Source organism: Thermobia domestica, chromosome 17 (assembly GCF_964235325.1).
Source record: "Thermobia domestica chromosome 17, izTheDome1.hap1.1, whole genome shotgun sequence".
NCBI classification, from domain to species: domain Eukaryota; kingdom Metazoa; phylum Arthropoda; class Insecta; order Zygentoma; family Lepismatidae; genus Thermobia; species Thermobia domestica.
Window position 1 is genome coordinate 66,448,049 of NC_137470.1, and position 26,189 is coordinate 66,474,237.

The following is a 26,189-nucleotide window of genomic DNA, read 5'->3' on the forward strand; positions in this document are numbered from 1 at the left end:
ATTTTAGTGTTGATTACTTCTTTTTCACACTGAATGAAGTCTTATCTTCCGGGAAACTCGGGAATGTCTTTGTAAGAGAGAAATGTACATTTACTATTATTTTGTCGTTTAAGAAAATTTTCTAACTGCTGAAGTCTTTATCTTCTAGGAAAAAAAATCTGTTTCTTGATTAGTTTTAATGTTATTTTACTTCTTTTCTATCTCCTGAATGAAACCGTATCTTCTGAGAAGGAAAAAAAAAACTACAATACCATCTGTATCTTAATTAATTATAGTACTTTATTGCTTGTTTCTATACTAAACGAAATAATCTTATCGTCTGGAAGATACTGCAATTGCATATTTCTCTATTACAATGGCATTGCAGAATTTTCCAGAATGTAAGATGGTTTCATTTAGTATAGAAAAGAAGTAATTAACTCTAATCAATCAAGAAAGACGGTGGTATTGTAGTTTTTCTCTCATGAGATGAGTTCGTTCAGTAGATAGAAAAGATGTAAAATAACACTAAAATTAGTCAAGAAAAAAATAGGTTAGTTGCTTTCTGTTTTTCATGCAGCAGGTAGGAAAGGTTTTTAGAAGGCACATATAACAGTAAGTGCCTATCTCTCTATTACTCTGACATCGCAGTTTTCAAAAAATGAAATTTCCTGCAGTATAGAAAACAAGTAATCAACACCAAAATTAATCAAGGAATAAAAGTTATTCTTTAAAAAAAATCATTCAGCAGATAGGAGTAATCAAAAAATAAAATTAACAGAGGTACTTTCTTCCAGAAGACAAGAAAATAAAAATGTAAACAGTAATGAATCTCGATTTTAGTTAAAATTTCCATCCTCCGAGGAAAGTAACAGGCAAGTTGCTAAATTATAAAGGATAATAAAATAATAAATACATACAAGGTAAACATTTCATCTCATTTCACTGTGTACTAATACATGACTGCGTTGAAAGAAAACATAAACAAAACGAAGAAAATAAGCGCTAATGTAGAGGAGAGGAGGAGTCGCTACAATTAATTCTCTTTGAACGAGGGCGATTACTAAACATCACCTACTAATTGAAATCCAGATTATTCTCCAATAAAGTAAATTCCAATAAACTTTCTTGTTATTGTTCGTCCCTCAATGCATACTCATCTCATTGTTAATTATATCATATCGAACTCCCGAAGAAAACTCATCGAAACAACTTATTGACCGTGCCAATAGCGACTACTCTGTCATGACTCCGTTTTCTTTCATTCAGAAATAGAAAAGAAAGAGAAGAAAGTAGAAGGGTAAAAGAAGGAGGTAGAAAAAGAAGAAAGAAAAGAAATAGGGTATTTTAATAAGAAACAGATTACTGGATAATTCCAGAAATATAGTAAGAAGTCGAGAAAGTCCTTGAAAGATGAATCATTCTAAATGTTATTAACGACTAATCAATTTTGGAATGCTTCGGAATAGACACATGTTCCCTCATACCACCCAGACCTAGCTCCAGGAACCGCGATCGTGGGGTTGCCCAGACCTAGACCTGGAAATGAGAAAAGTGAAATCATTCTTTGTACTGTTATTCTAACCGGTGATTGATAACCATCCAGCATCTGAACTTTGTTCTCTAGGATCGACCACTCTTATGAATTAGCCAAGAAAGAAAAAAAATCAAACTTATAAACTCAATATAAATTTATGTATCGTATCAATAAATGTTTCAACTTCCTGGAAGAAAGATGTCGTATTTAGGCTCATCCTGCTATTTTTGTTTCACTCCTAGAGCCGATTTAAACCATTAGTAGCGGTCCTTCATGACCTAGGTTATTTACCTTAACACATATATTAAAACATGACACATATATTACATATGTTAATATGACAAATGATATCACTAAAATTACTTAAATTAAATCTATCATGCATTCACACGCTCACTCACTCAGGACAGTGTATATATGTTTAAAGGAAAATCAACTAGCTACAAGGGTACAAATAGTTTATTACATTCATAGTGAAAAGAAAAGACAAAACAAATAATTATGAAGAAAATATTAAAAGCACAAGTTCTTGGTTATATATTAATAGAGTACATGGTGTTATATTTTAGTAAATTTTTATATATTCAATCATATTAACATATGGAAAGAAAAAGAAAAAAATAATTAGATGTATCATATCTTAGGCATGCTAAAGCAAAATTATGATTTCCGACATACGCAAAGAAGACACTTATTTCACTTTTAAAAAAAATTGGACAAAGAGGAAAGAAAAGAGAAAAAACTTTTAGATGTATCAGAACTTATATGAGTCTCTACCTCACATTGAGAAATAAAATATTAATAATTCTGAGCGTTCAAATTACCAATCACGCACTACTCGCAGTGTCCAAAACATTTCGCTCCATTTAACTTAGTTTGTGTTTATATATATATATATATATATATATATATATAACTATTGGTTTACAAAAACCATTCATCGACTATATTTAGTTTGTAACTCATAGCAGTTTATATCTGCACTCGCACACTGCGATGTTTATACCCATCTAGGGATTTCGAAAAGATCACTTTCGCCAGAGGATGTTTCTCCTCTTAGACAGTTCATTCACAAATTTATTAATTGGATAATTTCAAGTTATTTGTTCAACACTGGGACACGTCATGAGACCTTTCCTTAGGATCACTTTTGTATATATGTATACATGTTTCGGATTTGAAACGATCTTCCACAGGTGTACGGAGTGTGATGGTTTAAATTGAGGATAGAAAAAAAAAAACTGGTCAAGTCACAGGATACATATGCAGGTGAGATGGATTCAAGGTGCACTTTCCACAATGGTTTTAGGTTGGTTTTTCAGGGATAATATTCGTTATGATGTGGGTTACGTTTAGACCTGCCGTTACTTTTTAATACATGCCATTACATAATTACAGAGGTTATCATTTACATCGAATCAGAAGAAAAGGAAAATTACCTGAGTGCACGGCGGTATTCTTGACAAAATCTACATTCTTATATTTGTCGGAAAACTTACTGGTAAACTATAGCAACCAATACACGTTTGGGGGGGGGACAGACACGAGCGCTCTTACATATATTCATATAATACATTTAATATCATACTTTTACTTTAAAATCATATTCACATACTAAATACATATACATTTCGACGTATTCATTTCTCTCTATATATATATCTTTATAATAAATGCGCACACATTTAAATTAATCACAACAACAATAATTTTTGAAAAGGTTGCAAGTACAAGAAAACAAATGACTTCCGACATTACATATGAAAAAGAAAATTGATTTTTTACCTGATACCGCGCGTCTATAAATTTTAACTTTTATATAATCAATTCGTGCTTAAATAATAAAAAAAAAACTTTGTGAGGCAGGCACGTAACACAGAGCATTCCTAAAGATATAACTAGATAACCTAAAATTCAATTTCTGGGCCCAGACCAACTACAAGGTAAACGAAAACCAAAACAGAAAGGAAAGTGACCAACGGATTAAAAAAACTTAAAGGGACGACGGTGAAAGAACGTAATTGAAGTGTCGTCAAATACGAAGTCTTTGTTCATTTCGGCGATAGGTCAAAATGTGATGGAGGACCCAATCATTATCTACTCTATTCACGAATTGTGTATTTCAACAACTCAGCCGGTAATTTCAGATCAGAGTTGTACGTTAAATAAATCGTAAGCGACAAGTTCAAAATCGGGGGGGGGAGGTTGAAAAATTAAAAAAAATCTCGAAGTAAGAAGGAAGAAAGAGACAAGAGAGAGAAAGCGGCGCCAACGGAAGGAGAAAGATTAAAGTACTACTCACTACACAGAAGAGTGATCGAATTTAAATATATAACAACTCATGGCCAAAAATATTCACATATGCCGAAAGAGGGTGGTTTACTTAGATACGTAAACTACGAGGGAGTCCCTGCTGCCAAGGATGCAAGTTCTGTGTCCATCAGATCCCAATCCCACAAGAATTTGCTTGTAAGATTGAAATCCGATCCCCGTATCCGGCCCAGACCAGCAGGATAAAAGGGAGAGGGGGAAGGAACCAGGTAACTGCGTCCCCAATTTTGAAATCTCTAAGAAAGAAAAAAAAAACATTCGACCCCTCAGAAGAACTAAGAAAGTTCAAGGACAGTAATGAAACTAGAGTAATAGCTAAGATATCCCTAATTAGTGATTTGCCAAAATAAAAAAAATTAAATAAACTGAATTTTGGATCGGTGATTTCTATTGCCAAACTTCACCGATAGCTCCCCTTCGCAGAATGCGCTAAATTCTGAGGCATCGATTAATTTCCATCACTATCTAGTTTGGAAACTAAGAAAAGAAAACGAAAGTACTCAAGGGGGGAGAGGTCGATGCCCGGGTACGGTATAATAAATTTCAATAATTAATTGTTTTGATTCTGTAACCCTGTCAGAGCTGTCGCCTCCATGAACATTGTAAGCTAGCCCGAGTAGGTGACGTGAAAAAAAACTCTCACGGAGCAGGATATTCTATTTTAAAACCGACCAGAAAATATAATTCACTACAGCCCCGTTCTATAGCTACTATTGTCTTTTCATAATTTATTATTCAATATGTCTAGTCAGCGATTATATGATGCTACCTATTCTATCAGATGGTATTACTATGGTTGATTATTATTATAACACATTAAACTACAAAGCATTACCATAGTCCGACTATATATCGCCCTCCTGTCCGCGTGATATTATGGTGCAGGGGTCAGAACCCGAGATGTTTGTAGCTACACGTATCTATTCAATATCTATATATATCCACACGTGGCGAAGTATTCACTGGGCTACTATATATTTAACTATATGGGTGTCCTATCTTCTATATTCATATACTTTATATTCATATTCGTATTAATATTCATACAATATTCATATAATCATCTTTTTCATTTACTACGTCGCTATATTTTACAAACACCCTGTCTCCTCTATCTATGCCCAGCCTATATACACATTTCATCATAACACTTTAAAATCTATAGTCACTACAAACAATTCCCATTCCGATCACCGCACGACAACCTCACTCGAACTCAAGACTCTTTCACCACACACACAATACTATGTAATACCTGGTAGCTTTATTAAGAACGAAAAAAATCCTACGTATGTTCACTGAAAATAGAATTATCTGCGATAATATTTAATGTTTATGAAATTCTGCAGCAACAATGAAATTATTCTGCAGCCACAAAAAAAATGAACATTTAATATAATTTCAAAGCGAAGAACTAGCATCATATCGCCCGACTTCTGTTAAAAAATTACGTATTGTTTATTTACTTAAATATTTCAATTTCTAGACTAAGCAGAATGTTGAAATTTTCAGGATATATTAACTTTGGGTCCTTTAACCTAACTGTACATCTATATGGGCTGTGAATTATACCTTCTAGGTTTTATTTCGAAAAGAAAGGTCAATTTCATGGAAACTAAATCACTAAGAACATCGACATGAGAATGACGGTTAGTACTGACTTTCGACACTAGAGGCTAGCGACGATATGTTCAACCCTTGAACAACTGAATGTGACCTTGTACACGGAATTATTGTACTATATTACGTTCACTTTTAAATATTGTGTATGAGTTCACTTAATGACGGAATAATAAAGAAATTATCGCATAGCGAATACTACACTGTCCATATTTAATTATTTCACACACTCTTTCATCACTTAACTACCACAATTACTACTACTAGAAAATGTTTACTACATTACAAATATACACATACATGCCACATCCATACTACACACTACATTAATACATGTTATACTAATAAATATGCACAGAAAACATTCAGATTTTACCATTTTAAATCGGCTCGAAAGGAAAGGGAAAGAAAGGAACAGGGCCAACTGGCCCTTGTATTTACTAAATCACATTCCTAACTCAACCTGTTTAATCAATGCCCCGAGGGGACATATCAAAGTGTTGACTAACAATAGGACCCCTGCCCTGAAGGGGCAGGAACCCGGAACAAACTACATGTTCAACTCATCCCGCTGGAAGCCGTACTCCCAATTTGGGAGTCAGGTAGGAGCCCTTACTGTAAATTTACACGTGCATTATTCTACCTATCTTAACTACAACAAAATTAAATACCGCCATATATGTTAAAAAAAAGAATCACTCGCTACCTACATAAACAAATCTATATATGGACAGGTCTTATAACCCTCAATTAGCAGGAAAATTGGAAGGTGAAAATATTAGGGGAAACACTGATCTTCAGAACCGGTTTTAGGAAAGAAAAACGGAAATCACACTACTTCTGAATCCTGTCCATAGCGATCGGAAGATGAAATCATGGCGTCACTATATTGCACTTACTATTTCAGCTTTTTAGTCCAGTTTTTTACTATGGAATTTAATAGTTTCTGGCTCCTTGAGACCTCCAGCTATTTTACACGTTAATAAAATCCCAAATGTTACCTTTATTTGCAGCTTTTCTAGCTCATTTTCGACTTTCTGAGCTAGAAGATCCGAATCCGGCGTCTTCAGTGAAATTCTTGCAGGGAATGGGAATAATTGCGCCCTAATATCATAGCGTGGGTTTATCCTCCAATCAAAACAAAGCATTTTGGCGGTGGGGCTTTGAAACGAATAAAATTTGGTAAAATCTGGATTAAACTAGATTTTAGAAGGACCTAGGTATCTAAAAGAGAGGTGAAGGGTGGTCCTGAAAATTCTGTCGAATTTTAGATTGGTTATTTAATCTGAAAGTTCCGTCCAATAGTGGACCTATGTTTTCAGATAGCACTGACACCGTAATAATTGTAATAATCCATTTACGCATCCATATACAAGACTTATAACTAATTAAAAATATAAATAAAGGTATTGACTCCCAAAACTATAATTCCTAATAAATTTTTTACAGTTTTCCATGTTAATTTGAAATAGAATAACAAACAATATTACGAATTCTATGAACAGCCAGAATTTTTTTTGTTAAACGTCAAGTACAGTCGGTGCAAAAATTTCGGGCACCCTCCTATTAAAAACATAATCTCATTAGACTGTAATGGCATATTACAGTTCCCCGGCGTCGTTAAAAAAAAATTGTTTGAGTAACAAAATTTTGTTGAATAGAATTAACATGTATTAATACTAATAAACTAACTACTCACTCATACACTCATACACTCAAATGAGACAGTGTAACATTCACTTTGGGTATTGAGATAGAAGTTCCCGTTTTTTGTCCTCGGTACAGTTAAAAAGCTTAAGATTCTGGAAATTGTGAGTTCCGATACTTTCACCTTTTAGATTGTGTAATACAGCGCAATTTTTCAATAATTTAACTGCTAAAAACATTCACAAAGGAACAGAACGGGCAGGAGTTCCAGCTGAGATATTGAAAGAAACAACTCATACGGTTTCACTCGCCGACTGGCATATCCAATGACATTAGGATCTAGTTTCTCGACTATCAGTCCCTCCAATTGTTAGAATTCTATTTCCGCCATTAGTTTGTATTGGCGAAGGGGCAGAATTCTGAGATCTATTTGCACTGTTATTAGTAACATTACCGCTTTGACCATTACCGTTTTCTCTTCTCCGGTACGCCCCGTTAAAGTTCCTCCTATTATCGTCCCTATTCGGGTTCGATTCCCCTATTGTGCGGTCATAGGGGCGATAACCCCGGCGATTGTTATACATCGGTCGGTTACGGTACAGACGTCGACCATTATATTGATTGCTTTCCGAGCCACACCCACTCGGATAACGAGATCCAGCTTGGGTGTAACTCAGAAAGTCCGTTTGGCAACTAGCCGTTGCCTTGCTTTTCACGGGTTTCACAACTTTTGCTTGTCGGGCGAAATACCTCTTTGGTGGGCCTCCAGTTTCTTTCCCACACAGGGCAGCTAGGCGTGACGTAACTTCTCGCACCGTTTGGCACAAGTGGGAAGCAATAGCCCGCGACTCATCTGGTGGAAGAGCGTTCACTATGATGTCTACTAGTTCAGCTTGCGATGGATTTTCTGCGATCTGGTAGTACAATTCTATGATCTTCCAATCATAGTCCAAAAGGGACCCATACTTGGCTCGATCATATCTTAAAGATTGGAGGTTGCGTTTCTGAAGCCTCTCTATATGTTCATTGCAGTATTCTTCCTTAAAAAGGATCAGGAAATCGTCAAACGTATGGATTCTATATTTAATAGAAGCAAACCACGCGCCTGATGCTGCAATTAAAAGTTTCTCAACTATTTGCAAACGTTCTCTATCGGTCAGCCGATACATTTCTAAGCACTGCTGCAATCTACGCAGGAAAACACGAGGCTGTCCATTGGTAATATTCCCGTCAAAAGTGGGAAAACGTTCGATGTCCCTTAGTGAAACCTTGGAACTCATGCTAACATAAGCAGGGGAATAGTTACTGGGAATTAACATATTATCCTGCACAATTGTAGTAGTCACCGGATTTACCACCGACGACGTCGTAGCGGTGTTATAATTACCCATATAATTAAAAGGGATTCTGTTGGTCGTATTGAATATGTTGGGCTCCATCCCCGGACCAATCGCACCCGTGAACAATGACTCAGAATGGTACCCATCTCCTCTTCCCGGCAACACGCTATGTGATTGTATACCTCCATGTAAGGAGGGAGCACTCACGCTAGTGACCGTGGTCGTCACAACACTCGACTGATTCGGCACACTATTGGAATTAAACCATGACTTTGGTTCTGACCGATGCATGGGGTAGTGCGTCGCAATATCCCGTGCATCAACTGACATTAAATTTTCCTTTCCTGCGCTACAGGTAGTTGTTATATCAGGTAATATTTCTGAGGAATCGCTACCGGGGAAAGGATAGGTTACCTCTGATTTTTCGCGACTAGGTTTCGTTATTTCTTTTTGAATATTTACTATTTCGTTCTGAATTTTCGAAATTTTTTGGTCAGTTACTTCCAGTTTGGTTTCCAGTGATAAATCTGACAAGGTTGACTTTAAACTATCAATTTCGGCCTGCTGTGTTTCTAGTTTATTGTTGATTTTATGCAATTTGGTATCTATTTGCTCAAATTCTGAATTTGCATGATTGAATTTACCCTCAGTCTCCTGCTGAAGTTGCTTTAGGGATTGCTGAGCCTCGCATCTGACCAAATCAACTTCATTAGACATTTGCTCTCTCAATGTAGTTATTGAGGAAGCAAAGTCCGAACATATGTTGTCGATTTTCTGGGTTAGTACATCAAATCGAGATTCGGTTTCTCGGTTCGAGGTGTCAAATTTTTCATTTATTTCGCGTCTCATTTCCCGGCTATTTTCATTCATTTCATACCTCATCTGTTGATTATCCCGATCTATTTTCTGTAACATCTGTTGTAATGAAAGGAAGAGAGCGTCATTATTAGATGACACAGTCTTCCTTTGCTCTTCTTTGGTTTTATCACCAATTTAATCCCCATTTCTTTCATCATCATCGAGGTCAGATATCTCCACTGGAGATATTTGGCCTCGGTTCTTCGGGGTAGTATACCCTCGCTAACCGTCTGAATCGGGATGTTCATTTTCTTTCTCAGAGGATAAACTCATGGGTTCACACGACTGGTGGAGCTTCCCCTCACATTCTTTACAGTATTTAACTATCTCACCAGCCCGGGCTTTTTCTGCATTTTCAGCAGTATCCTCCAAATTGATACAACTGAAATGAATCCATTTCATCCCACACTCGTGACACCTCACTAGCCTACGGGAGACGCGAGCTCTTTTCTCATTACTTTCTAATGTACATTGTGTACATGAGACTTCCGCGTTCTCGTGTGATACAACTTCTCTATTGGTTGCCATAGCTTCCATACAAAAAGACACAATATAATCACATGCAATTATATACTTATAGATTAACAATAATTATTATTCAGGTACTGTTCATAAATTAAGGACTCCTATCTACTTCCCTCCTTGGGTCAACTTCCAGCATTTACAAATTTTAAAATTCACTTTGACAAATTCCTTCATTTCCCCCTTTCTACAGAGAGAGACAAAGATAGCAGAACAGCCAATGACTATAATTATTTAATCTCACTGTGACCTTTTTTAATTGTTCACCTTTTGTGGCCAAGTCAATATGTGCTCGATCCTAAACAGTGTTTAATAAATAATTTCAGATCCGTTACCAGGGAAAACAATTGTTTCCATGGTAACTGTCCGATGTCAACGGTCGCCAATTTGAAAGAAAAAAAAGTAGTAAACAAAGAAAAGAGCAATGTAGAGGAGTCGCTACAATTAATTCTCTTTGAACGAGGGCGATTACTAAACATCACCTACTAATTGAAATCCAGATTATTCTCCAATAAAGTAAATTCCAATAAACTTTCTTGTTATTGTTCGTCCCTCAATGCATACTCATCTCATTGTTAATTATTCCATATGGGACTCCCGAAGAAAACTCATCGAAACAACTTATTGACCGTGCCAATAGCGACTACTCTGTCATGACTCCGTTTTCTTTCATTCAGAAATAGAAAAGAAATAGGGTATTTTAATAAGAAACAGATTACTGGATAATTCCAGAAATATAGTAAGAAGTCGAGAAAGTCCTTGAAAGATGAATCATTTTAAATGTTATTAACGACTAATCAATTTTGGAATGCTTCGGAATAGACACATGTTCCCTCATACCACCCAGACCTAGCTCCAGGAACCGCGATCGTGGGGTTGCCCAGACCTAGACCTGGAAATGAGAAAAGTGAAAACATTCTTTGTACTGTTATTCTAACCGGTGATTGATAACCATCCAGCATCTGAACTTTGTTCTCTAGGATCGACCACACATATGAATTAGCCAAGTAAGAAAAAAAATCAAACTTATAAACTCAATATAAATTTATGTATCGTATCAATAAATGTTTCAACTTCCTGGAAGAAAGATGTCGTATTTAGGCTCATCCTGCTATTTTTGTTTCACTCCTAGAGCCGATTTAAACCATTAGTAGCGGTCCTTCATGACCTAGGTTATTTACCTTAACACATATATTAAAACATGACACATATATTACAGATGTTAATATGACAAATGATATCACTAAAATTACTTAAATTAAATCTATCATGCATTCACACGCTCACTCACTCAGGACAGTGTATATATGTTTAAAGGAAAATCAACTAGCTACAAGGGTACAAATAGTTTATTACATTCATAGTGAAAAGAAAAGACAAAACAAATAATTATGAAGAAAATATTAAAAGCACAAGTTCTTGGTTATATATTAATAGAGTACATAGTGTTATATTTTAGTAAATTTTTATATATTCAATCATATTGACATATGGAAAGAAAGAAAAAATAATTAGATGTATCATATCTTAGGCATGCTAAAGCAAAATTATGATTTGCGACATACGCAAAGAAGACACTTATTTCACTTTAAAAAAAATTGGACAAAGAGGAAAGAAAAGAGAAAAATACTTTTAGATGTATCAGAACTTATATGAGTCTCTACCTCACATTGAGAAATAAAATATTAATAATTCTGAGCGTTCAAATTACCAATCACGCACTACTCGTAGTGTCCAGAACATTTCGCTCCATTTAACTTAGTTTGTGTTTATATATATATATATATATATATATATATATATATATATATATATAACTATTGGTTTACAAAAACCATTCATCGACTATATTTAGTTTGTAACTCATAGCAGTTTATATCTGCACTCGCACATTGCGATGTTTATACCCATCTAGGGATTTCGAAAAAATCACTTTCGCCAGAGGATGTTTCTCCTCTTAGACAGTTCATTCACAAATTTATTAATTGGATAATTTCAAGTTATTTGTTCAACACTGGGACACGTCATGAGACCTTTCCTTAGGATCACTTTTGTATATATGTATACATGTTTCGGATTTGAAACGATCTTCCAAAGGTGTACGGAGTGTGATGGTTTAAATTGAGGATAGAAAAAAAAAACTGGTCAAGTCACAGGATACATATGCAGGTGAGAAGGATTCAAGGTGCACTTTCCACAATGGTTTTAGGTTGGTAGTTCAGGGATAATATTCGTTATGATGTGGGTTACGTTTAGACCTGCCGTTACTTTTTAATACATGCCATTACATAATTACAGAGGTTATCATTTACATCGAATCTGAAGAAAAGGAAAATTACCTGAGTGCACGGCGGTATTCTTGACAAAATCTACATTCTTATATTTGTCGGAAAACTTACTGGTAAACTATAGCAACCAATACACGTTTGGGGGGGGGGACAGACACGAGCGCTCTTACATATATTCATATAATACATTTAATATCATACTTTTACTTTAAAATCATATTCACATACTAAATACATATACATTTCGACGTATTCATTTCTCTCTATATATATATCTTTATAATAAATGCGCACACATTTAAATTAATCACAACAACAATAATTTTTGAAAAGGTTGCAAGTACAAGAAAACAAATGACTTCCGACATTACATATGAAAAAGAAAATTGATTTTTTACCTGATACCGCGCGTCTATAAATTTTAACTTTTATATAATCAATTCGTGCTTAAATAATAAAAAAAAACTTTGTGAGGCAGGCACGTAACACAGAGCATTCCTAAAGATATAACTAGGTAACCTAAAATACAATTTCTGGGCCCAGACCAACTACAAGGTAAACGAAAACCAAAACAGAAAGGAAAGTGACCAACGGATTAAAAAAACTTAAAGGGACGACGGTGAAAGAACGTAATTGAAGTGTCGTCAAATACGAAGTCTTTGTTCATTTCGGCGATAGGTCAAAATGTGATGGAGGATCCAATCATTATCTACTCTATTCACGAATTGTGTATTTCAACAACTCAGCCGGTAATTTCAGATCAGAGTTGTACGTTAAATAAATCGTAAGCGACAAGTTCAAAATCGGGGGGGGGAGGTTGAAAAATTAAAAAAAAATCTCGAAGTAAGAAGGAAGAAAGAGACAAGAGAGAGAAAGCGGCGCCAACGGAAGGAGAAAGATTAAAGTACTACTCACTACACAGAAGAGTGATCGAATTTAAATATATAACAACTCATGGCCAAAAATATTCACATATGCCGAAAGAGGGTGGTTTACTTAGATACGTAAACTACGAGGGAGTCCCTGCTGCCAAGGATGCAAGTTCTGTGTCCATCAGATCCCAATCCCACAAGAATTTGCTTGTAAGATTGAAATCCGATCCCCGTATCCGGCCCAGACCAGCAGGATAAAAGGGAGAGGGGGAAGGAACCAGGTAACTGCGTCCCCAATTTTGAAATCTCTAAGAAAGAAAAAAACATTCGACCCCTCAGAAGAACTAAGAAAGTTCAAGGACAGTAATGAAACTACAGTAATAGCTAAGATATCCCTAATTAGTGATTTGCCAAAATAAAAAAAAATAAATAAACTGAATTTTGGATCGGTGATTTCTATTGCCAAACTTCACCGATAGCTCCCCTTCGCAGAATGCGCTAAATTCTGAGGCATCGATTAATTTCCATCACTATCTAGTTTGGAAACTAAGAAAAGAAAACGAAAGTACTCAAGGGGGGAGAGGTCGATGCCCGGGTACGGTATAATAAATTTCAATAATTAGTTGTTTTGATTCTGTAACCCTGTCAGAGCTGTCGCCTCCATGAACATTGTAAGCTAGCCCGAGTAGGTGACGTGAAAAAAAAAACTCTCACGGAGCAGGATATTCTATTTTAAAACCGACCAGAAAATATAATTCACTACAGCCCCGTTCTATAGCTACTATTGTCTTTTCATAATTTATTATTCAATATGTCTAGTCAGTGATTATATGATGCTACCTATTCTATCAGATGGTATTACTATGGTTGATTATTATTATAACACATTAAACTACAAAGTATTACCATAGTCCGACTATATATCGCCCTCATGTCCGCGTGATATTATGGTGCAGGGGTCAGAACCCGAGATGTTTGTAGCTACACGTATCTATTCAATATCTATATATATCCACACGTGGCGAAGTATTCACTGGGCTACTATATATTTAACTATATGGGTGTCCTATCTTCTATATTCATTTACTACAATATTCATATACTTTATATTCATATTCGTATTAATATTCATATAATATTCATATAATCATCTTTTTCATTTACTACGTCGCTATATTTTACAAACACCCTGTCTCCTCTATCTACGCCCAGCCTATATACACATTTCATCATAACACTTTAAAATCTATAGTCACTACAAACAATTCCCATTCCGATCACCGCACGACAACCTCACTCGAACTCAAGACTCTTTCACCACACACACAATACTATGTAATACCTGGTAGCTTTATTAAGAACGAAAAAAAATCCTACGTATGTTCACTGAAAATAGAATTATCTGCGATAATATTTAATGTTTATGAAATTCTGCAGCAACAATGAAATTATTCTGCAGCCACAAAAAAATGAACATTTAATATAATTTCAAAGCGAAGAACTAGCATCATATCGCCCGACTTCTGTTAAAAAATTACGTATTGTTTATTTACTTAAATATTTCAATTTCTAGACTAAGCAGAATGTTGAAATTTTCAGGATATATTAACTTTGGGTCCTTTAACCTAACTGTACATCTATATGGGCTGTGAATTATACCTTCTAGGTTTTATTTCGAAAAGAAAGGTCAATTTCATGGAAACTAAATCACTAAGAATATCGACATGAGAATGACGGTTAGTACTGACTTTCGACACTAGAGGCTAGCGACGATATGATCAACCCTTAAACAACTGAATGTGACCTTGTACACGGAATTATTGTAATATATTACGTTCACTTTTAAATATTGTGTATGAGTTCACTTAATGACGGAATAATAAAGAAATTATCGCATAGCGAATACTACACTGTCCATATTTAATTATCTCACACACTCTTTCATCACTTAACTACCACAATTACTACTACTAGAAAATGTTTACTACATTACAAATATACACATACATGCCACATCCATACTACACACTACATTAATACATGTTATACTAATAAATATGCACAGAAAACATTCAGATTTTACCATTTTAAATCGGCTGGAAAGGAAAGGGAAAGAAAGGAACAGGGCCAACTGGCCCTTGTATTTACTAAATCACATTCCTAACTCAACCTGTTTAATCAATGCCCCGAGGGGACATATCAAAGTGTTGACTAACAATAGGACCCCTGCCCTGAAGGGGCAGGAACCCGGAACAAACTACATGTTCAACTCATCCCGCTGGAAGCCGTACTTCCAATTTGGGAGTCAGGTAGGAGCCCTTACTGTAAATTTACACGTGCATTATTCTACCTATCTTAACTACAACAAAATTAAATACCGCCATATATGTTAAAAAAAAGAATCACTCGCTACCTACATAAACAAATCTATATATGGACAGGTCTTATAACCCTCAATTAGCAGGAAAATTGGAAGGTGAAAATATTAGGGGAAACACTGATCTTCAGAACCGGTTTTAGGAAAGAAAAACGGAAATCACACTACTTCTGAATCGTGTCCATAGCGATCGGAGGATGAAATCATGGCGTCACTATATTGCACTTACTATTTCAGCTTTTTAGTCCAGTTTTTTACTATGGAATTTAATAGTTTCTGGCTCCTTGAGACCTCCAGCTATTTTACACGTTAATAAAATCCCAAATGTTACCTTTATTTGCAGCTTTTCTAGCTCATTTTCGACTTTCTGAGCTAGAAGATCCGAATCCGGCGTCTTCAGTGAAATTCTTGCAGGGAATGGGAATAATTGCGCCCTAATATCATAGCGTGGGTTTATCCTCCAATCAAAACAAAACATTTTGGCGGTGGGGCTTTGAAACGAATAAAATTTGGTAAAATCTGGATTAAACTAGATTTTAGAAGGACCTAGGTATCTAAAAGAGAGGTGAAGGGTGGTCCTGAAAATTCTGTCGAATTTTAGATTGGTTATTTAATCTGAAAGTTCCGTCCAATAGTGGACCTATGTTTTCAGATAGCACTGACACCGTAAGAATTGCAATAATCCATTTACGCATCCATATACAAGACTTATAACTAATTTAAAATATAAATAAAGGTATTGACTCCCAAAACTATAATTCCTAATAAATTGTTTACAGTTTTCCATGTTAATTTGAAATAGAATAACAAGCAATATTACGAATTCTATGAACAGCCAGAAATTTTTTTGTTAAACGTCAAGTACAGTCGGTGCAAAAATTTCGGGCACCCTCCTATTAAAAACATAATCTCATTAGACTGTAATGGCATATTACAGCGTAAAAATGAACTCATCTCGCTATATAAAATACAAAGACCTAAGTGATTGAGTGACCGACAGATCTTTGCACAGGCCAAATCGCTTAAGATAGACAAGTTAAATATGGACAGTACATGGGATTTGTTACGTAGGATACCACTAAGGAAGGATTTTTGCAAACTCGACAGGAAGGGGAGGAAAATAGGTGTGGGACGTATTTTTAAAATATGACCATATCTCCGAATTCCTTAAGGTTACAGACTTGAAATTTGATATTCGGATGTCTCATTTCAAATAATTTGACATATTTAAGCGGTTTTTGATATTTTAGTACAAAGGAAAAAAGAAAAAAAGGTGAGAAAGAAAAGAAAAGGAGTGAGGATTACAATTATTATAAGATGTCGAAATCTCTGAATTTATGAAGGTTTGAAACATGAAATTTGGTATTTTCGTATTATTTAAAATAAGTAGATAAGAATTTAAGCGCTTTTGAAATATGCCTCGGAGGTAAGAAACGGGGGTGGAAAGAAAAATGGATGGGGATTATAATTATTATAGTAAAGTATTTAATCCCTTAAGGTGAGAGATTTGAAGTTCAGTATTTCCATTTCTCATTTAAAATACTTTGCCACGTGTTTCGGCCCTTTTTTTCTTTTTTGACATGCTAGTAAAAAGGGAAAGAGACGATGTGGAGAGGAGAAAAAAAGGGTGGGGATTACAATTATTCTAATAAAATGTCGATATCTCTAAATCTTTTAAGATTTGAAATATGGAAGTAACTTCTCATTTAAAATTATTACAAAAGCGTTTTATGATACATATCCTAAAAGGAAGAAAAAGGGAAGGATTACAATTATTATAATAAGATGTTCATATCTTGGGGTCCGGGAAAGTAAGAGGCATTGAAACGCTGTAAATCTCTTTTTCCTCCAAATCCACAGAATTCTATGCATATGATATTGATCTAGTGACCTATAGATGTGAGAAATGTAGTGAATACAAAACGTATATGTAGAGAAGAACGCGTCCGTGGACTAAGTTGCAGATCCCTAGCTTATTTAGTGATGGTAAGAACTTTCCGATCTCTCTCGTGATTGTAAGGAAAATAGGTAAAACTATACTTACCTATGCAGTAGTCTAGGCTCCGCCTGCTGCAGCCAATCACCCAATACTTCCTTCACCGTTTCTTCTGTTGCGACGGTGTACATCTTACGAACAGCAGCTGAAAAGAAAGATAGAATTTCAAGCAAATACTAGCGATTTTTATTCTTTAAAAAAAACTGTCATTTGAAATAAATTTCCCTCTTAAATAGCTTTACGGAATTATGGTATGGTTTCTAAACATGGATACCTAGAGCTGAAACTAATTCCTATATTATTTTTCAAGTCACCTAAGCTAGGCCCCTATTTTGTGATTTTTATGTAAGGGTACTATAGAAAGTTATCTTCCACCACACTTTTGGTATATTATATAATGGAAAAGTTACATTTTTCGATACAAATGTAACAAGACTTTCTTCCGGTGCCCTTAGTGGTGATATGGTTTTGAGTCAACGTTTAAAGTCACCTTAAATAACACTACAAAGAACACATTAGGTTTTGGCTAACTTCGTTGTCACGAAAAATTGAAAGATGAAGACGACAGAAAGACGAAAGTTTGACTATTCGCCGTCTTGAAAGCCTGCAACTTTTCTCTTTTTATACTGGAATTATGGTAACTTCGAAAGCTATGTTCTTCTAGTGTTTTATCTGCGTTCCAGTGTTAGACAAAGAGCTCTGAAATTTTGCACCTTTAAAATATCGGCAGGAGAGACAGTTTGGCATACTATGTAATATTACCAGACTAACAGTGTTGCCAACCCAACAAAGTTATATTCGTGTGGTAGACAGTATCAAATTTACAGGTATACACGAAAAGTCTGGTGCAAAATTATACTTCACAGTAGTGATTCCTACACTGTACTTCAATTTAAATTCGTTGACACTATTGACTTTATTTAGCCCTGGAATCATTCCTACCTTGGAATTTTATTTGGTTTTAGATTTTCCGTACACCTTACAAATTCTTTTGAATGCTTTTTCAAGCAAAGATTTGTTTAAATATGTACTTTGCCAGTAAAGCTTTGTTTACAACATAGAGTGTTGGATCAGTTATTGAATTTCCTATATATTCTACACAGATGCTATATTCACCCAGTAAGGGTGAACACCTTTACATATTTTACTACTTGACAGTAAAAGAATCCTAAAGTACTCAAAGCATACTTTATTCATGAGGAATTACTTCTGATTGCTTGGGACATACTAATATGAGAACACACGTCCAGTACGAGAGAAGTAAGACTTAATAATTAGCAAACTGGAATTTTGTATGGTTACTAGCATAAATAAATAAATGAAGTTAAATATTTCAGTACAACTTTTCAAATCAACTTACTGTTGATCTTATTGTACATTTGGTTGGACCCAAAGGTGTGCTTTTTTGCTTCATGATCCTTGGTTTCCTGCCAGAGTAGGAGAATTCCATTGCGAGTTTGTCGCACAAAGTTCTTCTTATTGCATTGTGAGCGAAACCTTTTAAAATCCTTACCACCAATTGACAGTAATACTTTTACCTGAAAGAAAGGAAAGTATTTAGATCTAATGCATGCTGAAATCAAAAAGAAAAACAATATATATAAGGGTCCGTATTGTTATGTTTTTCTACCAGTGGAAAAAAAAACAAAGCATGAATGAAACTAGATTAATTTTTAGATACCGTAATGTGAAGTGTGAAAAAAAAGGCGTGGGGTTCTGAGTTTCACGGAAGGCCGTATCAAATGGGCTACGTGACTAACAAAAACTGTTTGCCTGGGATTTATTTGGTAACTTTCAGCTTTATATCGGAATAGCGGTTATTTAAAAGGACCATTGTCCGTTTGAATTAGAAAAGAATACTATATATATATATATATATATATATATATATATATATATATATATATACAGGGGCGGATCCAGGATATGATCAAGGGAGGGGCTAAACCATATTTTTCCGTTTTATCCAGTGTAAAGCAGGATTGAAGTCCATTTTATCCTGTGTATACCCGAGCGTCAAGGGGGGGCTATAGCCCCTATAGCCCCCCTTAGATCCGCCACTGTATATATATATATGTGTGTGTGTGTGTGTATGTATATGGAAATTACATACACTTCCAAAAGTAACAAGTAACAGTGGGTTAATCAGTGCTGCCAACAAGTAGTGTCAGAAAATAGCTAAATGACGCACAAAAACTAGCTAAAAATGGCTCAACTTACCTTAACTTATAGGTAACAGAATTTAGGAATAAAGAAACTAAATATTTGGTACTTTAAGTCTACTAGTTTACAAAGATGTTCTAATATTATTTATCTTTTGATATCCTCAAATCAAACAGTTTCACAATACAATTTGTTCCTTCATTGACTAGAAGTAATAAAATCTCTTGAATTATTTTCAACTTCTAATGCTGGGTATGGCTTGATAACACTATTGATCTATCACAAAAATATATACATGCACATGCACGCATCTCAACAAGAAAAACTCCACCCAAACTAAAAATACACTAGAAACTAATCAAACAAATTGACTATGGAGAAACCAGATCCAGGAATCCCAATTTACCGTGACGGATAGGTGAGACATAAAAGATATCTAATTTACTGTGACAATGTAAGTGCTGTTGTAAACAAAAGAATTAGAAAAATACCAAGATAAACTACCTTTTTTTTAGGTTTTTCATATTTTCTAAAAAAAAATGACTGCAAAAGATTTAATTGCCGCCTAATTGACTATATTAGCAAGTATGAATGGCAAGTTGACCAAAATTATAGTCCATAGCTAATGCACATGATAATGGCTAAATTGGCAAAAATGGAGTTGATGCTAACATTTAGTCAAAAGAGAGATATTCCAAAAAGACGTAAATTAAAAGATATAACAAAGATTTGAAACCTGCTTCATAACTTGTACAGGTTTGATAGGATACTTACATATTTCTTTCCGAAGTTAGGTTCTTCAAGCTTTCTCTCAAATGTTTGAAAATCATTCAACGTTCGCAGAGGCAGAAGGCCAAGAAGTTCAGATTCTTCGTTTATGGACTCTGCTTTCACACTCACACCATTACTTAGAAGTGTGTCGACCTTCTTCTCGACGGAAGATACTCTTTCACTAAGGTCAGCTAAAGTAGATTGCATTTGGCCAAATACCATTCTGATATCTGCAATAAATTTTAGGAAATATTGTTTTGAAGGTGTTAATATAACTAGAAAATATATTATTTCACAAACCATTGAAACAATTAAATGTACATTCATGTTCAAAATGATTGTCGCATATCTATAACTGTCTTCTTGTGGAAAATTTTATAGGGAAAGAATTATAAGCACGTAAATTAGAATGAGTAAAACAAATGGACAAGAAAGTTTTATTTTCGTTTTATTGTTCTTATTTACTGCTCTTTTGACATGAAATTTGACACATACATGTCTTTGCCGATTATGCACATACCAACATTATAAGAAATACAGGGCGAATTCGTTATCAAATTTTATTCCTACAACAACATATTTATAGACATGCGACAATAATTTTGGACATGGGTGTACGTTTGTGGTGGACAAACACCGTGTGCGTAGATTTTCTCAGGGTTCTACCGTTCCCCTCCACTTTCTTCAATCCATTATTTAATTCATTCTCATCATCACTGTCTCCTTTAGGCTGTCCCGCATAACAGTGGGACAAAACTCAAAGATTTTATTTAAATATGAGTTCGCTGTCCATTTAATCAGAAATCTTGGGGGGAAAAGTGGGGAACAATTAGGAAGACATGTGTAGAAGACCACTACGTTGCAGAATTATGACCAGGTCATTAGAGTATGACATCATTCATCAGCACTGCGGAAGGAAAGGCTTGATTGCTCAGAGGTAGAACGTTGCCTTTTGGTGCGACGGATCTTTGGTTCAATCTCCGGCCTTATGAGTTTATGATGGACAATATCATATTCGTGAGGGTTTTCCCGTTCTCATGCCACTAATTCCTTCATAATCATTCACTATCATTAGTCAACCGTGTATCTTAACATTAACCCTAGGAAGACTAAACTATAATTGGTCACGTGAAAGACTAAGGGGGGTCAATTTTGCTCGTGGTTGTAAATTCCAATTTTAACCCTACTAAGGTATTTTAAAGTTATTTAATGACTGCTACTAATAAATGTGAGTTGTAAAATTATTTTAAGACTTGTGAAATTTTATTTTAATAGGAAATATTACAAGTCCCAGTACAGACTACTACCGCATTTGGTTAGCAGACATGAAGTAGCTTGAAATACATTAGAATGTGTAGACAAGTTACTATACTAAACCTGAGAGTATTACGTTTGCTCAATGTATAAAAGTAGATTATGTTAATTTAGTCATCCATTCAAAGAATAGATAAGTTTACATGATCCTTTCAAAGTAAAACTGTACTCCTCTTAACATTTCTAAGTTGCTAAAAAAAATGTACTTAGTCTCCTGCGCTAAAAAAAAAACTACCACAATAATGTGCTTTCTAATAAAACTAAATTTAAGTTTAGATTACAGAAGAAAATACACAAAAATTCAAACGTTGTAAAATTCATTTTTTCGGGCAAAGAGAAAAAGAAAGTGCGGGCAAATTTGACCCACCTTCGTCTTTCTATGGTTAAGGACATAACAGCGGGGTTATGAAGAACGGGACCTACAGCTTAAAGTGAGATCCGAACCACTACTCAGTTTGCACTCGAGAGATATTGTTCTTCATTTGAACTCGAAACCAGAATCCCTTGATAACAAAAGCGATAAATCCACAGACCCATCATCCACGGAGGTCAACTGATAGAAATACGTTGCAGTGATCTTGCATACTTGTGAATATTTTAGGAGCCACTTAAGAACCAAAAGGGAAAGAACTGCAAAATGGAATCACTCTATAGTTATACACATTAAATCAATGGACAATTTTAAAAGACTATATAGTACAGAAGATCTAATTTAGTCAGTCAGAAATATAGGCTTAATTTAATTTGCTAATCAATACAGGAAGTGACTAATAGTTCTGGACCATTCATACTATCTTTCTAAATAAAACTTTTTATTATTATTATTATTAACAACAGTCAAACCTAATGGAAATCTCTGTTTCGTCGATCTACTTTCCAATGTTATAAATTTAGACACTTAATCAGCTTCTGTGGAAAAGTTTTGTTGACCGTCCGCTAGTGTGGCAGCGCACTACAGGCAGTTCGGCGAGAACTCCAAACTTGATAAAATAAAATCACAATTAAAGAGACAAGTTAAAAAAGTATTTTTCACGAATCCAACCCCCACTCAACTTGTGGACTATCATGCCTCTGACAAGGAAAATTCAAGCTTAACCAATGCTGAAGGAGTAGACTGCTGAATAATTTATGATGTAATGGCAAATCGTTTGCAGAACTAGTTGACCTATGACCTCTAGTTTGAGCGAGTTGCGTTCATTTCTCGAGGTTGCGACCCTGTTCAATCGAATCATCAGCCTCAAATTATCTTTACTCTTTAAAAAAAGGGGGCAACGGTTACTCCACTTTAATCTAAGGTAAACGTATTTAAACAGAAAAAAAAACTGGTGTAAAGCAAACATTCCGGTTTAAGTGAAAAAAAGTTAAAAAAAAAACACGGTTTTGGCCAATCCTGAAAAATAGCGTTATTTCTTTATACATCCGTTCAGATTGCAAATATTTTTCTGAGATTTTAGATCCAGACTTCATTCACCTGGTAGAAAAAAAAAGTAAACAAAAGCACTAAAATCAATTAAGAGACAGAAGTTACTGTTTTTAGAGGATAAAAAGATAAAAATGTAAGCAACGAAAAACCTAGTTTTCTTCAAACTTACACCCTCGACTTCTTACCTAACAAACTTCAAACTAATATGCCAACTTATTTTCGCGTAATAATCCATTTTGAATTATTATTAATATCTAATAAGTAATTTTTCGAAATTCATCGTTCTTTTACCGTAAACCCAAAAGTCCATACCCGATCGAACCTTTTCTTGCTCTTATTGTAAAGCGATGAAATGAATAATGATATCACTTAATCTAAGATTGATGAAGTATACCTTAGAATAAGTAATTGTTACTAAATAAAGTCGGACATAAGTATTTATATTCTTCAATTTTGCCCCCAACCTCCGAATAAATATGGAAGAACATAAGGAACGAAAGATAAGCATGATGCATTCTAAAATGAGTGAAATGTCCAGGCTTGCTTGCTGCATTTAAATATCATCCGTACCGATTCTTGGGGAAGCCACATCAGTTAAAATTTTTAGTGTATCGGTGAAAGCTAAAACAAGAAAGCTTAGGCAATGTATTAATTCAAAGCAGTTTTCTCCTCGATTGTAGAGATAAAACGTAATTTTCATTACTTTAGCGGACGGCTCTCCAAATTTAAATCGATTTTGTTGATTTTTTCACTAGATTTGGGGCACTACTTTACAAACACTTCACGAACCACAGCTGAGCGAGCGGAGGGGATTAGAAGCCCCGTAGTACTCGTTTTTCCCCCTTATCTTTTAAGTTACACACGATTGGCATTGCAGCCATTGTAGACTGTCATTTTCCAAAACTTAACATACAAATACTGTCATTTCGTTCCTTGCTTGTATTCAACCGCCTTCCGCCCTGGCAAATAGCTCCACCATAACATACTTACTTTCCCATGTATACTCATTTGCACATACAATTTATTGAGTTTAAAACACTTACATTATCATTTAACTACCTTCATTATTAATACGGGATTAACTTTAGCAGATGGCTCTACCTAATTAAATACATTATTTTAATGTGTTTAGACTTCATAAATCGTATCTGTTATATAGTATCCTACGAAATGGAAAATTAAGTATGTTATGGTGGATCTAATTGACAAGGCGGTAGGCAGACGAATACAAGCAAGGAATGAGATGGCAGTAAGTACATATGAAGCTTTGGAAAATGACCGTCTGCAATGCCAAACGCGTGTAACTTAAAAAGTAGAGGAAAAAAAAAACGAGCCCTGCGGGGCATCTATTCCCCTTCGTTCGCTCAGCTATGCTACGTAAAGTGTTATGTAACGGCATATTTTTTGAACTGGGGGTGGCAATATTTTGCTTAAATTTTGTACTTTCTTGGTATATATTTTGTACTTTTTTTATGGTTTAGGTAGGTTAAGTTAGTTTGGGTTAGTTTAGGTTAGGCTGGGTTAAGATACTTGGGCATTACTCGAGCAGATGGTTCTACCAAATGTTCACACATTGCATTTCCCGGTTCCTTTTTGTAGAATATCCACTAAATGAGAAGCTAGTGCATAAACCACGAACCAACTTGTGCTAGGTGGCCACAAAAAAGCAGGAATGCCATCTAACCGAGTCAGGGCAGGAGTGTAGCTGGGAGTCCCGAGCGGAGCGAGGGGATGCGTCCGTAGAGAGCAGGCGCGTCAGCGACGGAGGACATGCACATAAACGAGGAAAGTGGAAAAATACATAAAATATCCGCAATAATTTTTACATGGTGATTTTACCTGAATTCGTACTTTCTTCCTATATTTTCTGTTTTTGATGATTTAGGTTAGATTGGGTTAGTTATGTTAGTAATTACGGTTACGTAACACCAACTCATTTCTCCTGTAAACACGGTGGTTTTACCTGATTTTGGCCCCCAAGTTCCAAAATTCTCTATATGTAACAGTATTATCTCAAATCTAGTGAAAAATGACCATAAAATTGATATAAATATGGTACAGCCGTCTGCTAAAGCAATGCCTTAACAGTTATCAAGTATTCCACCTATAAATTTTTAATATGATAAAGCCGTCTGCTGAAGTTAACGCTCTAATTTTTGTACTGATATTCAGGGGTGCCCAAGGAAAATTTTCTAGGGAGGGGCCCATCTCCATTTTTTCCTATATTACGTATACATTTTCGTAAGCCTTCGGGCGCCTATCCTGATGCTAATTGTCAAGAGCCATCACTGACTTTAAAGAATCCAATGGCTAAATATGGTATACATTATACGGATGAACACACTTTAAAAAAAGAAAACAACATAAAAGGTATAAACATAAAATTCCATCCATATTTGAAAAGTAATACTATCCTAAAAGCGCTCAGCGCACTAGTCTAAAATAAAAATCACCTTTTTATTTTGTAACTAAAACTAAAGTAGGGCTTACTATTACATTTCATACACATAGCTTACCTTTGTTTACCTTTTGGAAGAAATCAAGCGCCAAATCTCAGACTACTCAAAAATCCTACAGATGGCTCCATTTGCTAAACAATCGACAAACGTCAAGCGTTTTGAATCAAGCTTGAAATAGGCTTAGTAGAAAGTTGATAAATTCAAGCTTCTTTTCAAGTTAAAAACAAGCTAAAATAAACGTTGATTGTCGCTTGTCGCATCAACTGTACAATACTAAGCCAAAATCAATGGAAAGCGACCCTTGATTTAAGCTTACATGCTATGTATCCCTTGACCTATGTACCCCTGCCAAAATTTAGGGGTTGGCCATGGAACCCCTGCCAAAATTTAGAGGGGGTGGTCCTAAGTACCCCTAGGTCATTGACCCCGGCCAGTGACCATGGGTCCTGAGGCAGGGACCCAGGGGCCAAAAAGTGTCCTCAGGTCAGGCCATTACTACTTTGCATTTCTTTCCAAGTTGAATGGTGGCCATGTGAGGCTATGTTGTGGTCTCATTTTATCTTCTTCCCGGTGGATGGAAGCAACAAAAAATAAGATGTATTTTCAAAATTTTACAAAAAAAAATCGAAAACAAAAGAATGTGATTGGCCGACCATTTGATGTCCTAAGAAAGACACTTCTATGTTGAAACT

General features: G+C 35.2%; 1 protein-coding gene across 1 annotated transcript in view; it reads right to left on the bottom strand.

Moving 5' to 3' along the window:
• The window catches only part of LOC145674606 (uncharacterized), a 28,473-nt gene extending 2,885 nt beyond the window's left edge, over nucleotides 1-25,588 (bottom strand). Inside the window, exons 1-4 of the mRNA XM_081744824.1 lie at nucleotides 25,555-25,588; nucleotides 20,305-20,531; nucleotides 18,728-18,905; nucleotides 17,416-17,512 (exon numbers count right to left, since the gene is read on the bottom strand). Of these exons, the coding sequence (XP_081600950.1) occupies nucleotides 17,416-17,512; nucleotides 18,728-18,905; nucleotides 20,305-20,523 (494 nt within the window). The 5' untranslated portion in view covers nucleotides 20,524-20,531; nucleotides 25,555-25,588. The remainder of the gene's footprint in view (nucleotides 1-17,415; nucleotides 17,513-18,727; nucleotides 18,906-20,304; nucleotides 20,532-25,554) is intronic.
• Between the last annotated feature and the right edge of the window lie 601 nt (nucleotides 25,589-26,189).